Source organism: Primulina tabacum, chromosome 1 (assembly GCF_025594145.1).
Source record: "Primulina tabacum isolate GXHZ01 chromosome 1, ASM2559414v2, whole genome shotgun sequence".
NCBI classification, from domain to species: domain Eukaryota; kingdom Viridiplantae; phylum Streptophyta; class Magnoliopsida; order Lamiales; family Gesneriaceae; genus Primulina; species Primulina tabacum.
The window spans coordinates 2564942-2583705 of record NC_134550.1 but is presented as its reverse complement, the minus strand read 5'-3'; the positions used below and the strand labels follow the sequence as shown (position 1 = coordinate 2583705).

The window sequence follows — 18764 nt, the reverse complement described above, 5'->3', positions numbered from 1 at the left end:
CATAAAAAATTTAGTGTGTCGTTTTCTTAAAATTACATTCTCCATAGTTTTCTTGCAAGGAAAATTGCAAAAATAGCTTTGTAAATTAGTTGTTTAGCTATTAGCTCCGTCATAGGTCGATAAGTAGGTGTTTTTTTTGTTCTTTTCATTGTGGTGATGATGAAGTGACATTTGATATGTCAACAATATCCAAAGTTACGTCAGAAACTTTATGGGTGCCACCGTTAGTAATATTATGTTAGAACTGTAAACGAATCAAACAAGTTCGCAATTCTTAATATTTTATGAATGTAATACAAATATATATTGATTTTATATACATTTAGAACTTTTTGAATATTTCAAGTTTTCAAACCTTCGTTTTCGAACCTTAATATCTGTGCAATAGTTCGAATAGCTAGCAAATAGGTTCAAACATTTCCAACCAAACTTGATCTAAAAATTTAAAATTTTCGATATTCGAATCAATCTTGAGAATGAATATACTTAATCCGAGCCATAAATTGTTCATAATTTTTGCTGGATTTATTTACGACCCTAGTACCATGCTGGCACTTCGATTATTAAATTAAAACCAAACTTTGACTTTTATAGTATCAAAAAACAAAACATACTCCGTTTGGAAAATATTTATAAAACATTTTTATAAAAGTATTTTTTTACAAAAAATTTATAAAATATTTTAACAGATGTTTTAAGAATAAATATGTGTTTGAACAACTATCATTTAAAAATATTTTGAGTTAAAAATGTGTTAAGACAACTATTTTTAAAAAATAACGATTGTATTTTTAAAAATAATTAAAAAGTTGTTTGCACAACTATTTTACAAAAAAATTATTTCTCATTTAACCCATGTTTTTTTATTCTAGAAATATTAAAAAACATCTCTTAATCGTCCATTAACAACTAACTTGGAGAACACTTTTTTTTTTAAAAAAATTCATAAATTAAACATGTTACAAAAATCTTGTCCAAACACACAATTTAATTTTTTTTCATTTATAAAACACAAAAAATGTTTTTAAAGTATATATTATAAGATAAATCGAATAATATCGAAATCCCGATTAGATAGTTTGATTTATATCGATCACTACAAACAATGTTGTCCAAGAAAAGTCGTGAACAACTTAAATGCATGGCGGTTAGGATCCAAAGACATGTCACCAAATTCTACAGGGAGCCGAGTTGTGCGTTTATTTGTCATATCATAATTGTTTGGATAAAAAATATTTTAGAAGGGAGGTTAATAAATTTTTTTAAAATTTTCTTCAAAACTGTCTTAATAGTTGTTATCTGCCGAAACCTTTTTCTCGACTAGCTAGATGCAGCTAGATACTTGAAAATGATTTTTCAAAGTGTGGAAATGTATGGCTCGATCTAGTAAATACTTATATTCACTTGGATTTGATTTAAACAAGTTAAACAAATAAAGTAATGCTTAGTGAAAATAACACAAGATATTTTATAAAAGTTAGAAGACAATATCCTTATACGTCTTGCCATAACCCGAGCATAGGCCCGCACTTGTACGACTGCACAATTGGCCTCTGTAACAACTACTTCGTATCTGTCATCGTTTTACGAAAATAGTTAACTCAAGTTTCTATAGATGTTTATTGTAAACCTAATTTATAAAGCAATTTAAACTTTCATTTTCAATCAATTAGGAACAAAGATACCACAATCACCTTTATTTCAGAACGTGACATTCTCGTCGCGGCCTGCCTCTCGATCTACAAGCGCAAGAATATAAAGATGACTCCAACAAGTTCAAGAGGTAGCTCTCATGATGTAACACTTTACCCCGCATGTTCAAGAGGTGGCTCCCATCCATGTAGCAATTTGCCCCGCTTGTGACCGTCTCTGATACTATTATGTCAAACTCCGGGCCCAAGCCAGTGCCTGCGCTACATAACAGTGTGCTTTTATGGCAATTACTTCATATTCGTCATTGCTTTACGAAAATGGTTAACTTAAGTTTCTATATGACTCTGTGTAATTATTTATAAAGTATTTTAAACTTTTATTTTCAACTAATGTTAGCAAGGGTATCACACGTCTCCCATTCTTCCACGTGAGAAATGAAATTCACTAGAAAACTTTGCTTTTAAAATAATTTGTAACAACTCACTTCAGCTATGACTTATCCACTACTTATACTGAAACTCAAAGTCTCAAACTTAACAAATAGAAACACAAGCTATTATTAATCCTTAGATTCGGTTGATCACAACACTCAAACAGATAGCTTGTCAATAATAGCTTGAGTTTTTGTATAGCACATAATGATCTTTAATGATCAGATATTACTTGAAGAATGTACATAGATGAACAGTTAGAATATATTCAGATTAAATGCTCGAGATCTTGTTTCTTGCTAATAGTTCGGTATTTCAGTAGTCTTCGATGAAGAAGATAATTGTCTTTAAATAGATGATCTTTTCCAACGTTCAAATATTTTTCAACGTTCATCTTTTACACACTACAAGAAAAACGCACAACGACAACGCACCTACGACAACGATTTTTTTGAAAAACCGTTGTCGTAGAGTTTTTAACAACGATTTTAGTGAAAACCGTTGTCGTAGGTGCGTTTTGACAACGATTTTCCAAAAATCGTTGTCTTTTAGGGGGTCAACGACAACGGTTTTCAAAAAACCGTTGTCTTTCAGCGTTTTTTTAGGGCAAAAGACAACCGGTTCTATGAACCGTTGTCTTTTGGCGTGTTTTTTTGGCCAATCGACAACTGTTTTTGAAAACCGTTGTCGATTAGCGTGTTTTTTTGACGAATGACAACAGTTTTTTTAAACCGTTGTCTATTCGCGTATTTTTTTGGACAATCGACAACGGTTTTTTAAAACCTTTGTCGATTGGCGTGGTTTTTGGACAAACGCTAATTTAGCGACGGTTCTCATAAAGCGGTCGCTAATTTCAACTTAGCGACGGTTTTAGGCAAGTCGTCGCTAATTATTGCAACGCTTTTAGATAAATCGTCGCTACTGATAGTGACAGTTTAAATTAAATTCTTCGCATTTCAAAACATGCCACATTTTTTTAAAACCGCCGCTACATTTAGCGACGATTTTTATTTAACCGTCGCAAAATTTGGCGACGGTTTTATAAAACCCGTCGCTAATTCGAAATTAGCGACGGTTAAGCCAAATACCGCGCAAACTCTCTATAAATATCTCCATTTTCGATCAATTTTCCTCCACAACACATAAATTTTTTTTTCTCTTACACAATTTTTTTACTTCTCACAACACTTAAAGTTTTTCTCACTACTTCATAACACTTAAAATTTTTTCTTTTACACAATTTTATCACTTCACACAACAATTAAAATTTTTCTCACTACTTCATAACACATAAAATTTTTCTCACTACTTCATAACACTTAAAATTTATCTCTCTTACATGATTTTACTACTTTACAACACTTAAAATTTTTCTTTCTTACACGATTTTAGTTTCGATTGTTAGTTTCTTTTAGATTTATTAAATTATTAAAAGAATTTTTTTTATTTTTCGAAACAACTTAGCAACGAAAATCATGATTAAAGACCGTCGCTAAATTTAGCGACGGTTGTTATACGCTGACCGTCGCTAATTTTAGCTACGGTTAAGAATAAAACCGTCACTAACTTAGTTAGTGATGGTTTTCAAAAACCGTCGCAAATTCTACCTACCACAACAGGTAAAAACCGTTGTCGTTGAACGAACTTTCAACAACACCCTCAGTTGTCGTATGCCGTTTTTGTTGTAGTGACGTCTAGCCGACACCAAAGTAACATGTATTTTTTCTTCTTTTTCTTCACAGTACCCCACACTTAATGTTCCTTGACATATATCTAAATATGTCAATTAATTACTCTGATAAAGTTGATTCATGAAATAGAATAACTGATGTGTATCTTTATCTTATTAGAAGACATTTTTGTATCAATGAGAGACATAAGCTATAGTGCATGATTGGTTAAATGATTTGTTACATGTCTGGCCAGAAAATGGAAAAAATGTTTGATATACAAGAGCACCAGGTGGAGATCTTATGCAGCTTGAGCATATTAAATTGAATATTGGACGCAGCTTGAACCTTATGAAGGTTGTATAACATGACTTTAAAGGCATTGTTTGGTACACGGGATAAGGGTGAGATTGATAAATAATCCCCCTTATCCCACGTTTGGTACATTTTTAAAAAGATCATGGGCCCTTGATAAATAAATCTTGAGAAGGATAAAACATCCTTACAAAGAGGTATGATAATTTTAATGTAATGATAAAATACATTGCAAATGACTTAATTACCCCCAATTTATAAAAATCCAAAACCCTATCTTCTCTCATTTCATTTGTTTGCATCGATCCTTCAGTGCGGCTGGAGAAAACCCATATTTCGAAGAGACGTTCGTGCGAAGATCTGCACGATTTGAGGTGAGATTTGTGACGCATATTGTTTAGATGGTGCGAAGATCTTCGTATTTTGTTTGGTATGTCTGTGCGTGTGCATCAGATTAGTTGGTTGTGATTTACGAAGTTAACTCAAGGGAATTTACTGCTCCCATTTTCTTCATATCTTGCTGGATGACTCAAGGGCATCTACTGCCCCATTTACGAAGTTAACTCAAGAGAATTATTTTAATTCTCAAGCTTTAATGATGTTATGTGATGCTCTCCATTGAAAAGCTTCACGGATTCTTCTATATCGAAAGGTTTCTTCATAATTTTTACGACATTTAGCTGTCTCACAAGTCTCACCATGTATTTTGTGCCATTATAGATAAAGAAAAAGGGGGGGGGGGGGGTGGTGGGGTAGGGGGGGTGTTCATTAAATGTTTTTTGTGCCAGAGTAAAATCAATCAATTCGGACACCTATAAAGAGCTCACACCATGTATATAACTCAAGGGTATAAATCATATTGCAAAACTTCTTCTGAAAATATCAGGGAATAATTATCATTTGTAGACTTTAGGACAGCTATATAGTGTAATTGGTTTTTGGAATTTCTTATTTAACATGGTTTTTGGACTTGTTTGCAATATTTGTCTGTATTTTTTGATTAGAGTTATATATACAGAAAAATTGAAGCAATCCACTGGTCCTCATCTTTTTTCACTTTCACCTTCAATAATGATCATTTGTAGACTTTAGGACAGCGATATATTGTATAGTTGAATGACTTTTTTCTGGTGAAGTTTTCTTTGCATTGCAGCTCGTTTTTTTTGTTTAATTCTCGTCTCTACAAGTTTCCCATGGCATTGGCTCGTTGAACAAACTACTGTTCTGTTTTCCAAATGAGAATATATCTTAATAATCATGTTAAATACAGTTTAATTTAGTCTAAGCATATGATTAGACATTGATTGCATTATCAACACAGAGAAGTCTAAATTTAAAACATGAATATATTGTTATGTAAGAGAGACTTATTGATTTGTTTGTATTTGTTGGTATATTATTTATGGATGAATTAATGTGAGATTATAAACTGAGGAATCTACGTAATTAATTATATTTTGGTAACTTAGGTTAGGAAAGAAAAGTAACAGTTTGGTTTTATAATAAATTTAATTTGAAAAGTCGCAGTTCTACTAGAACATGTCTCTGTCTTGATTCCAGAATTTTTTATTTGGAACTTGGGTTCTGGAATTTCTTTTGGCTCAGATTTTTATTCCGCTAATATGATGTACAATTTTATTATGGTGTGGCAGAAGTTGTACTTCCATGGACAATCAAGATCGGGACATCCAAGTGTTGCTAGTGTTACACACAGTACTTATGCGGGCATTTGTGTTTTTTACTATTTTAGTACGAGTATATACAAAGTACGTACTACATCGAAAACATAGGCTTCGTTCAGAAGATGTCTCGTACAATATTATAGGAAGGTTTCATTCCCAAATAAATCACTTGCATAGGATTATTGAATTAGGAGATACACAATGCATTGTCAACTTGAGGATGAATCGTAATGCATTTGGACGACTATGTTACTTGCTCACACATGTTGGAGGACTTGTAGAATCTAGGCATGTAATGGTTGAGGAGAAGGTGGCTATGTTCTTGTCCATACTAGCTCATCATAAAAAAAATAGAATCATAAGTCATGACTATATACGTAGTGGACACACTGTTAGCACTCATTTTCACGAAGTTCTGAAATCAATCTTAAAGCTATACCCAATACTTCTCGTGAAGCTTGTTCCTGTTGATGAAAGTTGTACTAACGAAACATGGAAATGGTTTAAGGTATGTTTATTTATGTTTTGAATATCATTGTGAATCTATGATAGCAAAAAATTATTTGAAAGTAACAAATAATTATTGTATGTAGGGTTGTGTTGGAGCATTGGATGTGACATATATAAGTGTGCACGTGTCTAATCAACAAAAGCCCAAATATAGAACAAGAAAAGGCACCACAGCAGTAAATATCTTGGGAGTTTGTGATTGAGAAATGAGATTCATTTATGCATTAACTGGCTGGGAAGGATCGGCAGCAGATGCTAGGGTACTTCAAGATGCAATTCATCGACAAAATGGGCTAAAAGTACCACGAGGTCAAACATACATTTTTTACTCACTTATTACAATTCAATTAGTACATTGAACATAACTCTTGTCTTTTGTTCTACGTAATCATTTTTTTCATGTTGTAACTAAAATGACAGGTCAATACTACTTATGTGACAACGGATATGGCAATGTAGAAGGTTTTCTAACGCTGTATAGGAAAGTGCGATACCACATGTATGCATGGGGAAATGGCTCCATTGGTCCACAAAATCACAATGAATTCTTCAATGCAAAGCACTGCTTTGCACGAAATGTAATAGAAAGAGCGTTTGGATTATTGAAAAAGAGATGGGCCATCTTGCGGAGTCCATCATTTTACCCATTGAAAGTTCAAAACCGAATTATCATGGCTTGCATTCTCATACATAATTTCATTCGATTGGAAATGCCAGATGATCCTTTCTTAGAAGCAGAGGATGCATGTGTTGGTCCCAATAACGATACTGAAGATGGTTTCATTGAAAATATTGAGTCCTCTCCGGCTTGGGATATATGGAGAGATAATTTAGCAATTTCGATGTACTCTAGTTCATGATACATGTCGTATTTATATGTTTTGAATACGTAGATTTTTCGATTTACCAATGTTGATGCCATAATTTGTATTCCTCAATGTGGATGTTTGGTTTCCCTGTTTTGTTCTATGAATGAAACTTTTTATTTTATTTGAAATTTGTCATTTTGTTAATCGATTTGGAAAAGTAATCTTATACTTAGATACTAACCTTCTGTATTTGTTTTTTGTTTTTTGTTTTTCGTTTTTGTAGTAGAGATGGAGTTTAGAACAAGTAGCAGCAAAGGACATGACAAGGGAAAAAAAGTTGAGAAAACTAGGCGAGTGTGGACAACAAGAGAGGAAGATGTTCTCCTTCAAGCATTAAAGGAAGCTGTCAATCATGGGTGGAAGAGTGAGAATGGATTCCAAATTGGTTATTTGGGTTTTTTAGAAGATGCCATGAAAAAGACATTCCCAAATATAGATTTGCGGGCCAATCCTCATATCAATTCAAAAATTCATGTATGGAAAAAGTTTCATGGTACATTAATGACATTGTTAAGCAAGAGCGAAATCGGTTGGAATGAAAATGAAAAAATGATAGACACCACAAATGAAGCATGGGAACTCCTTGAGAAGGTAAATACTCAACTGGTATATCAATCTAGAATTGGATTCACATTTTTTATGTTTGGATTAAACTTTGGAGGTGGGCAGTTGGGGAAGGCAAATTTTTAGGCTCAGTGCTCTGCTCTCCTATGAATATATCCATCTTCTGTATAGAATTATACTGAATTATTAAAAAACAAAAGTACTGAATTGGAGGTGGGCAGTTGGGGAATGTACAGTATAGAATTATACTGTACATTCCAGTAGCCTGATATCTTGCGAATTCAGCTGCTTTACTTACACTTTCATGTATATTCTTGTGACAAGTTATGACCTAACAATTTCACTAATTTGCCACACAGATGGACAGCAGTGTCCACGGGATGCGGTATAGGTCTTGGCCATATTATAATGATTGGTGTGAGATTTTTGGACGCGATCGTGCAACTGGAGAACGCTCTGAAAGCTTTGCTGATGCCGTACAGGAAGATGACTTGAACTTGGGGAATACTGATGGTGCTGCTGTGGGTGTGGGGTTGGAGAAGTTGTTGGATGGGTTTGAGGACAATGCTGATTCAATTTCGGTCTCAGACCCTATCTTCTCTGACGCAACATCAGGTAAGAAATCGGTGGGCAAGAAACGCAAGCGAAGTGCTGAAATAGAAGACCGAATTGTCGATGCCATGAACAAATTCAGTGACATGACACAGGTTAGCATAGATGATCTCTAAAAAAAAATTGGATATGATCCTTTTGCAACTAAAGATGTGTTCGGTGCTATAAGTGCAATTCCAGGGATGACAATGGATGAGAGGGTGTTTGTAGGTGACAAGTTAGTGGAGAATCCAAAGAAATTGGCATATTTCTTCAGTTTACCAGACGAGGCTCGAAACTCCTTGGTCAAGCAACTCTTAAAAAAAGAGTGAGTTTGATTTCTATTTCTTAGACCACGTATTGATCTTCTATTTCAGACCAACCATGTTTTGAGAAACATGGTTGAAAACAATGATTTATTTTGCTTTGACTGGGGGCATTTTCATAGATTTATCGTACTACATTCCGTACTTTGATTTTATTTTTTTTATTATGCGAAGGTTTGAATTTGGCTATGTTGTTTGGTATCTCTTTGTTTAAATAATTTAAATGCATTTAAGTTAATGTGAAATGTTTATTAAATACATACATATATACAAATATATAGATACATATATACACACACACAAATATACACACACACACATATATATACATGTGTGTGTATATATATATAGCGTAATTTAAGAATTGAGATATGCAATTACAAAATCTTGATAACAATGAAATATAAGTTTTTGTGATAGGGTTAATTTTGTCATTACAATTCAACATATAAATTTAATCACTCTTGTTAAAATCATACCAAACATCCAACATATTATCTCATCATTATACTTATCCTTGATTTATCCTTATACTATATATCCCTTACTTATCATATCTTATGTACCAAACTGTACCTAAATGTCTAGCTAGTCCGACAGGCAGTCCATCTAGAATATTGAATAAAAGGTGTTGAAGCTTGAGTTCAGGATATCCAGCTCGAAACTTGTAAATATAATAAAATAGTAGTTAGTTCTTAAAACTTATGGATGTTTTTTTTTTGTCATCAAAACTAAAATTTTTACTCTAAAATTAACGGACACATTTTTCCTAGTTTCCAGTTCCATACAAATTGACGTGAGAATAATTGATATAAAATAGTGAAATCAATTAAATTAATCTTATTAAAATCCGAATTTATAATGTAATTTCCAAACTTATTAAATCTTTGAGTTCGCCGTGAAATAGTAACACTTTTTATGATTAATTATAGACTAGTCAAATTGAATTCGGCCTACCACCCCACCATATAAATGGGGCGGGCTGAGTTGGAGAAATCTCAAGTGATTTGTAGACGGACCAAACAAGTTGAGCCCATAAAAACTACATGTTAAGGTGGTGCGGGCCGGCAGTCATATATATATATATATATATATATATATATATTTAAAGTTTTTTTTAGATATTTTTTTAAGCTTTATTTGACTTTTGTGGCATTTATTTATTTTTTCATATTTTATTTAACTAATTAATTTTACGCATTATTAATTTATCATGATAATGCTTTTAAATATTGGTTGAACTATTTGGTTAAACTTTATTTTTCAATTTCTTAACATTTCAAATGTCTTTTAAATTTTTTTAAAATTAGAGCCCAAGGCAGGTTGGCTGAGTTGACCATTGGAGTCTCAGCCCGCGTAATGGCGGTGGCAACGGGTTGCGGGATGTCCCGTCTCACTTGTTTTGATATCTCTAATTCATTGTAATAACAACTATGTTTTATTATATTCATTTCCATGAAAACGTCAAAATAAATAGAACGCCTTTATGCTAAAGTTCTCATCAATTGCGATTTGTACTCGAGTCTTTCTTTAATATTAATCTCTCTTTTGAATTGAATACAACTCAGCATCAACTATTCCTATGATTGCTCACCCAATTCTAAGCTTTCGAATGTGTCCTGATCGATTTACTTCAAGTACTGTGTTCCCATACATTATAATCGAGTCCTAAACTCGAGAACTCATCTTAAATTTAAGACTTTGAGACCGTACTTGCTACGAGTGATCGGGATTAGGCATCAATTTATATTTGTCCCCATTTCAAGTTAATTGATCTAATTCTATTTCTTCGTAAAAGAAATAAAAAAATAAAAGATAAAAGTCTCGCCTTTCATCATTCTAGTACATCTGATGCTATTGATCTCTTTTTTTACTTCACCAATTTAATTATATTATTACATATTTCATACCTTAAATATCCATGCCAAACATGATAAATTGACATGCACAAATAGATGGAAATTTCAAAAATTCATCACGAAAATTTGTTTATACAAGGTTTTATCGTCAAATTAGACAAAATTGTACAATAATTGTACAATTTAACCCCATTTTCACTGGAACACGTTGTATGTTTGGCGTCGTGCCAGCATCATCAGCAAAGACAACTAAAAATGAAAAAAACCTAAATAATTATACCAAGTTCAAATTTTGACCAATTATAGTGACAAAAAAGTATATATACCGGCTTACATGACAAAATTCAAAATTTTCCCTAAATCAAAACGTAAAGTATAAGAATACAAAATTAAATGTCTGAATTCATCCAAAAATATTGTCCGAATTCCAACCCAATAATTAAAGCATGCTTAGAAAATGTGAACACAGAATTACTGGACAAAATATCATTTTACACTTCAAAACTTTATTATATAACTTATTTGCCTCCACTAATATGAATTTGTATATATAATTAGCCATCTAATCTTTCCAAACTCGAGTAGCGCTAAGAGAAGAAAAATGCCTGGAGAAGTAAAGTGCTATTAAAGATCGAGCTGTAACCCGCAGATGGCTTTGAAAGGGCCCCAAGATTTCACACTACGCAACAAAAATGGAGAAAATCAAAGCCTCAGATTGAACATAAAGTGAAACTGATTGACTCCAAAAGGAGTATGAACACCAGAAGAAATTTCACCTTTTCCCCGAGTCAATACTTGTGGGTTCAGTTTATATTAATATTTTTACCAACTTTAACTGTATACCGGCGTTGAATATATATCACTGCAATTGGTGGATATACAAATCTTAAACACTGAAAGTGGTGGACGAAAGTGCAGAAAAAATAATGAAAACCCTAATAAATTTTCAACAAGGAAGAGGGAGCAGTCAACTGGTACAGGCCCACTCTCCACCAATTTTTGATCGGTTTTCTTCTGATTAATTTCCTTTTGTAGGGAAACAATATGAATATATATATATATATATAAACTAAGAAGAGATGGTGGAAGGACAATGCCTGCAGTTTTCTTTTGGTTACGTACGTAAATGATATATATAGAATCAAATAAAACAGAAAGATAAAGAAAGTTGAATTTTTGTGGGATGATCATGACTTTGATAATTTGGTGCATATTCAGTTTAAGGGTGATCATCTACGTATCCTTTGCTTGATTTTTCTCCCAAGATAATAATTTTTTTTATCAAGTCTTTAGATTATTGAAGCGAAAAAAAACTTAATTAGATACATTGGTTTTTTTTTTTTTTTTTTTTTGCACATATTCAAGCTTACAATTTTAGCTGGATATGTAAATATTAGTAACATATGACAGACACTGTATCAACATTGTTTGATGTCATGTTAGGCCTAAAACCATGTCACCATTCGGACACAAATTAGAATGAATGTGCCAAAGTAAACCGATTGATTACGCTAAAACCAAAAGTTGACTAATTCGACGATCAAAATCTCATAAAACCCAACTTCACGAATCAAATTTGTCAATTTTTTAAATCAAAAGCTACATTTCTAGAGATCGCAAAGCAAAAATACTGTATATAGATAGATAGATATGACCAGTATTACAGTTTTCACTAACTTCAATCAACCAACTTTCTAAGTCAATAATGGTTAGTGGCACCCTTGGACCAAACGTAAGAACCCATTCAACACTACGCCTTAAAACGTACAAAACTTTCTACTATGGTACGGTAAGTATGTTTTATCATTAAATTAAGTGAAGTTGCCCAAAAAAGTCCCGTCCATGCATCCTGAAATTTGCCATCATTGAATATTTGAAAAAATGAAGTTTGTTTTTTTATTTAAAAAAAAAAAATCTGTCATCCATCGATCAATCTTTTCGTTGTTCCATAAAACCTTTTGGATGAACGACAACTATGAAGCTAGGAATTCGGTTGTTTTTTTTGTCATATTATAAATATTACAGATTGAGCAGCATTTTTCATATTTATAATTTTCACCTCATTTTCTAAATAAAAATGTGAAAATACTTGGAGATTATATTAAAATTAAAGAATTATAAAGATTACTTTTTGTAAGATTTTTATAGTTCTTAGAAAAGGGGTGATATGATATTAAACTTGGATAAGATTGGATAAAAGTAATTTTGTGTATTAATGAATGTACGTATGATAATATAATTTTTTTCAATATCAAACATTAAATAAGACAAGAATACCCACACCCACACCCACACCCATACTAGAAGATATGTACATACTTGCACGTGTGGAATATACAAAGATGATATGAGGAGAAAAATTCTCACCTCGCTATCACAATTTTTTATTTTTCAACCATTAAATCAATCTATGATATCTTGATAAAGTTCAGATTTTATTTTTTTCTTGTGTTCTTTTATACTAATATAATTGAGTAATTTTATGTTTGATATGTGTATATATATATATATAGTGTTGCGGTCTAAATATAAAAATATTTATTAATGTGATCTCTAATCAGAATAATATTCTAATAATATTCTTAAAATTGTAAAATGATATGGTTAGACTATTCAAAGTATAAAACAAAAAAAAAAATTAATTAAATTTTTTTTTACAATAACCATAATTTCTAAATTTGTGATGATTTATTTTGAAGTTATAAAGTTTTATACATAAATCACGTCATTGCAGGAGCGGAGCTAACATCTTGATCTAGTGTAGGTAACAATACATTATAATTAATAAATAAAAAAATATGTATAAATTTTTTAATCAAGTAATCATTAAACACTCCAAAATAATTATCTTAGAATAGGTCTTTTTAAGTCTTCATATTTTGAAATTTTTGTACAATAGCTTCATTATCAAATGTTAAAAATATTTTTTCCTCTACATAGACAATGGGCTATCATTCATTCAGTCACCACTCATTTGATTGAAAACACCCTATCTACAGTCATAGCCGATAGAATTAACATAAAACATATTAGATTAGTAACTTGATTATTTCTTTAAAAGTAATTATTGTACAGTACTGAATAATAATTTTTTTTCCTAGCTTATACTAGTATATATAGATATGTTAGAGATTTATGGATCTTCAAATGTAAAAGAGAATCGACCACCTTATTTTTTTGAAGAGATGAGAGGAGTAGAAAAGTGTAAAATATGTAAATATTGTAATTTATTCTTTGTGCATTAGAGACAATAATCATTTATATAACTTGAGCAGTTTTTCATATAAGACTTAATTGGATGGGGTTTTCATTTTCTACACAAGCATATATACCAATTTATTTTGATATTTTGGAAAGCCATAATATATAAATAGACCACCTTTTGAATTCTTTATGTACAATTTAATTAATTATATGAGTCAACAAAATATTTCGAACAATATATACTAATTTTCTCATAAAAAATTCTTCCTTCTATTTCAAATGTATTCAATTTAAATCAATTCCGCTTAACTTTCAAGACCTTTGTCGTAACAATAATTATCAATTTATTATTTGTTTCTGTTTCATAATTTTCGGTAAAGGAGACGTGAAGGAGAAAACTTGCCTCGCTTATATTTTTAATCAATTTATTTCGATTTTTTATATGAATATTTTCAAGATGCCTATTAATCGCTATATAAAGATGACATCATTTGTTTCCCAAAATTTTTTGTCTGGAGAAGTGACACCTTGAACTCTGCCTATTGATTGAGTAATTAATCAGTCTAATTTTTGAGAATTATACGTATCCTCTACGCGTAAATCACACTCATGTATAATGTAATAATGATTTAATCCAGACAATTTTTGTGTGGAGAAGTTGATAAATAGTCATGAAATTAATATAATGTGCTCAACTTTAAATTAATCCTTTATGCACATTATTGTAGTTTGTTTTATGTGGTTGTAGATTAGTTTAGCATGGAATAGCTTTTTGAGGTAGTCATTAAAGGTCGGATTCCACTGCGAATTAATAATTATTAAATAAATTAATAAATAATAAATTAATAAATATATATATATATATATATATAATCATGTATGATTTTGATATATTGTACACCTACCATGTACACTTGTGTAAGCATCGATGAAGTTACACCCGCATATTGGATATACAAAATAGGTGTACAATATATCAAAACGCTAATCGTTTATACATGTATGATATAAATAAAGAAATTATATTTTTGATTATGTAACTTACATGTTTATTATTATTATTATTATTATTATTATTATTATTATTTCGACTAATTTACGGTCTAATAATTTGCACTTTTCAAGTAGCCTACTAATTGACTTATTTATAAGCTATCTGTAAAATTTAATTTTCGGTTTTGTAACTTGTACATTTAAATTTTTGATAATGTTAATTAACTCACATTTTTAGTACAAGATGTGTCCGATGACACATCAGAAACGTCCGAGGTCATATCACCAATTTTGGATGTCACATCATTATTTTCCGCCGCAGCATATTTTAACGAGGCTAGTCTATTGGTTTTTCCTTGACAAAAACACATATATGATGGTTACAATTATTTTGATATCATTTAAGTCAAACGTTAAACATAAAATACTTATTTTAAATGCCAAAACAACTCAAAATAAACATTCCTCAATGTTGAAAAGAGTATGCCCACCGTCACATCTTGGTTTTTGCTGTCGGTTTCTTTATTTAATTTTTAAGTCATAATTAACTTAAAATTAAAGAGATGAAATAAGCAAAAAAAAAAAATCCACCACCTTACACAGTTGTACCTTAAAATCCAACAAAACATCAACGATATTCATATAGATATCCGCTGTCGCTGATTTGACATCCACATATTGGATGTGAACATCTTCTCCTGTTTAGTGAGCACACATATGAACGTCTTCTTCCGGTTATTGAGCAACATATCTGAACATCTTGCTGGTATGAATCATAGCAAAATTATATATATACCTGAAGAAGAGTTTGTTATAATTATTGGGTCAAGAATCCGAAATCTCATCCCAAATTTTAACATGGGCTCAAGCCATATATATTAACAATGAGCCATCGACAAAAACAAGCAATAATCAATGAAGGAATACTATATAGCTTTTACGTACGCTTTAAAAAAAAACCACTAAAATAATCTTTGAAATAATAATTTTCAGTGAAAATTATAATAACTTAAGCATACTCATCTTACAATATATAATAGTAAAAGTGAGGATAATCACTAATCACATTATACTGTATAAAAATTAGATTCTGGACTGAGAATTAAAGACAATGAGAAAAAACTTAGTCTACAGCTCTGGCATTCAAATTCCTCCATTAATTTAATATTTACATAAAGGGGTCTCCCTTTTTCCACACCACTTTTTTGAAATCCCTCTGATCATTCCATACTGTTCCCCCTCCTTCATCTCCAGCTATTATAATCTCCACCCTCTCTTCCAACCTACTGCAACCCACAGCATACACACACACAGAGATATATATATAGAACCTGTTGCAGGTAACAGCAAAAAGAAATTAAACAATACAAAATTTTTTTTCTTTCTTCATATTAATTTCTCTTTTCATCTAAGTTCTGTGAAAAAATGGGGAGAGCTCCATGCTGTGACAAAGCTAATGTAAAGAAAGGTCCTTGGTCTACTGAAGAAGATGCGAAGCTGAAATCGTATATTGAAAAATATGGAACTGGAGGAAATTGGATCGCTCTACCTCAGAAAATAGGTAATTATCACAGGTGGTTTTGAGTTATGTACAGTTGTCGTAATGGGATTTTTATCATGATTTTTTGTTGTTTTTGTTAAGGTCTTAAGAGATGTGGGAAGAGTTGTCGGCTTCGGTGGTTGAATTATCTTCGGCCGAACATCAAGCATGGAGGTTTCACTGAGGAAGAAGATAACCTGATTTGCAGCCTCTATGTTAGTATTGGGAGCAGGTGATTAAGCTTATTAAACTTAATGATTTTCACATATATAGATGGATTTTTCTAGAGATTTCGTATAGATCAAAACGAGTTAACGACTTTAACCTTATTAAATATTTCAATATCTTGTGTTTTTATTGATATATTTTCTAATGGGTGGATTATATAGATGGTCTATAATAGCTGCACAATTGCCTGGAAGAACAGATAATGACATAAAGAATTACTGGAACACGAGGTTGAAGAAGAAGCTGTTAGGCAAACAGAGAAGGGAACAGCAGCATGCTCGAAAGGATACCAAGAAAAGGGATGAAGATTTTCTGAGCAATCAATTATTCAGCATGTGTCCTCAACCGCCACAGCTGCAGGTGGTGCCGCCCTTGTTGGTGGGCTACGGGGTCCAAGAATCTCGTCTGGTCAGAGAGCAAACTAACGACATTCTCTTGTCTCAGGTCGAAGGATTAATATTTCATTATGATTACGACCCACTTTCCAACAACATCAACAAAAACCCGGAAAACAATGAAAACTATCGCTATGTTCCCGAATTTTCTTGCGGTGAAAACCCACCGCCATTGAGCAAGAACTCGATGACCAGGCTCGAACGAGATCCGCTTGCCATAAATGGTGCAGCAAAGAATCATTCTCAAGAATTCGACAGGATAACAACAGAGATTCAGGAGATAATGCAAATCATGCCGCAAGAATTAAGTGGATTTAACTGCTTATCTGCAGTGGAATTAATGGGCAACAACACAAGCTGGGGGTCAGATATAAATCCTCTATTGTACCCTAATTGTAACAGTACATTCTCAAACTCTGAAGCTCTCCAACAAAAGACTCAACAAGATTGGACATTTTTTAATGATCCAAGGTTCTTAGGTTACTTACAGTAATTATATATATATATATATATATATAAAAGCCTATTTTCTTGATTATTATTCCTGGTTACCTTGTGGGAAATTCAGGTGTAGTCTGTTGGAAAAGGAACTATAACCTTGTGGATGCATGTACTATCACTTTCATCAAGTGAGATGCTATTTTTATTTATTTTTTATTTAAAGTCTTGGGTTTTTAATTTCATGGCGGATTGTATATTAAAAGTTAATTTATGGTATTCTTTTGACATCTTTTCTCTGGACGGAACTCTTTGTTGCTGCTGAAACTGGGAATCTCGGGGAGATGACAAGTATAATGATAGTTTTACTGACATGAATAATGTGTTCTTCGGTTTTCAATGCTCTCTACTTTTCAGAGCCTTTTGTTTGGTTCACAATTATTAAATTTTAAATGTAAAAGAATAAATCTCTAACATGGAAATCAATTATGATCTTGGTAAAGTTAAGACTAGGTACATTTTACTCAAAATTTTCTTTGAAGATTGTGTTCCAATATACATCGTATTAATTTGTCCCATTTTTTCAATCTATGATCAAAGGTCTTACTCGCTTATCAACAAGACAACAAAATCCAACCATTTAAAAAAATTTAATTCATATAAAATTTATTAAATCAGAAAATTGTATTGTTGGTTTGGTCATCTTTTTGCGATTTTGATTATTTATGTTGTCGTATTTTAATTTTAGTCCAATATATTTGTTTTTGACCAATTTTATTAATTTTTTCTGATTTAATATTGATGTGAAACCAATACAAAGTTTACGTGTTCGATTGGGAAAAAAAAAAAACAACTTTTCCTTATTAAATTGCTCCAAATTTTACCGTTCCAACGTCCAAAGAATGGTAGTGTCCTTTCAGAAAGTTTAATCCAACTAAAAGCCACCATGAAAATCAATGAAGGAAAACAATATTAAAATAAGAAAAAGTGGTTTGACGTTTTGGCCACAACTCGTTAGGATTTAGTAAATAAAGCATTCTAAACTGGCGCAATCTTTTTTTATTTTATCTCACGCTGTTTAAGTACTGTAAGAAAAGGATTCGGTCCCCCATTTCTCTTTGAAAGTGACAAATAATGAGTAGCTCATCATCACCACCTATTACTCTCTAAAAAGTTGAAACTTCACTGCATATTATACACGTACGAGCTAAAGTTTTCATGCATTTTATTGTCAGGTCTAGTGCGGGACATACAAAATATATGGCCGCACGTACAAATTTGATGGTCAAGATTTACATATTAGGTTTAGGAAATTTAGATTTTTGGTATTTAGCTATTTTGAAATGAATCTGCCGGTACCATCAGTACCGGAGTCGAGGAAGGCGGATGGGTGCAATTGCTTTCATTTAATTTTTTAATTTTATTTATTAGGGTTTAAAAATAATTATATTTCACTTTTCTCTCTTAATATTTGCTTTTGTCATCTTAAAATTATC

General features: G+C 31.7%; 1 protein-coding gene and 1 pseudogene across 1 annotated transcript; both read left to right on the top strand.

Annotated features, from left to right (window-relative positions):
- The first annotated feature begins 4357 nt into the window (after positions 1 to 4357).
- LOC142507630 (uncharacterized) lies at positions 4358 to 7343 on the top strand (annotated as a pseudogene).
- Positions 7344 to 15857: 8514 nt separating this feature from the next.
- Positions 15858 to 17507, top strand: LOC142515914 (transcription factor MYB87-like). The gene is made up of 3 exons (XM_075619824.1): positions 15858 to 16228; positions 16310 to 16439; positions 16597 to 17507. Exons 1-3 carry the CDS (start codon positions 16093 to 16095, stop codon positions 17321 to 17323), a joined length of 993 nt encoding a protein of 330 aa, XP_075475939.1. The 5' UTR covers positions 15858 to 16092; the 3' UTR covers positions 17324 to 17507.
- Positions 17508 to 18764: the final 1257 nt, after the last annotated feature.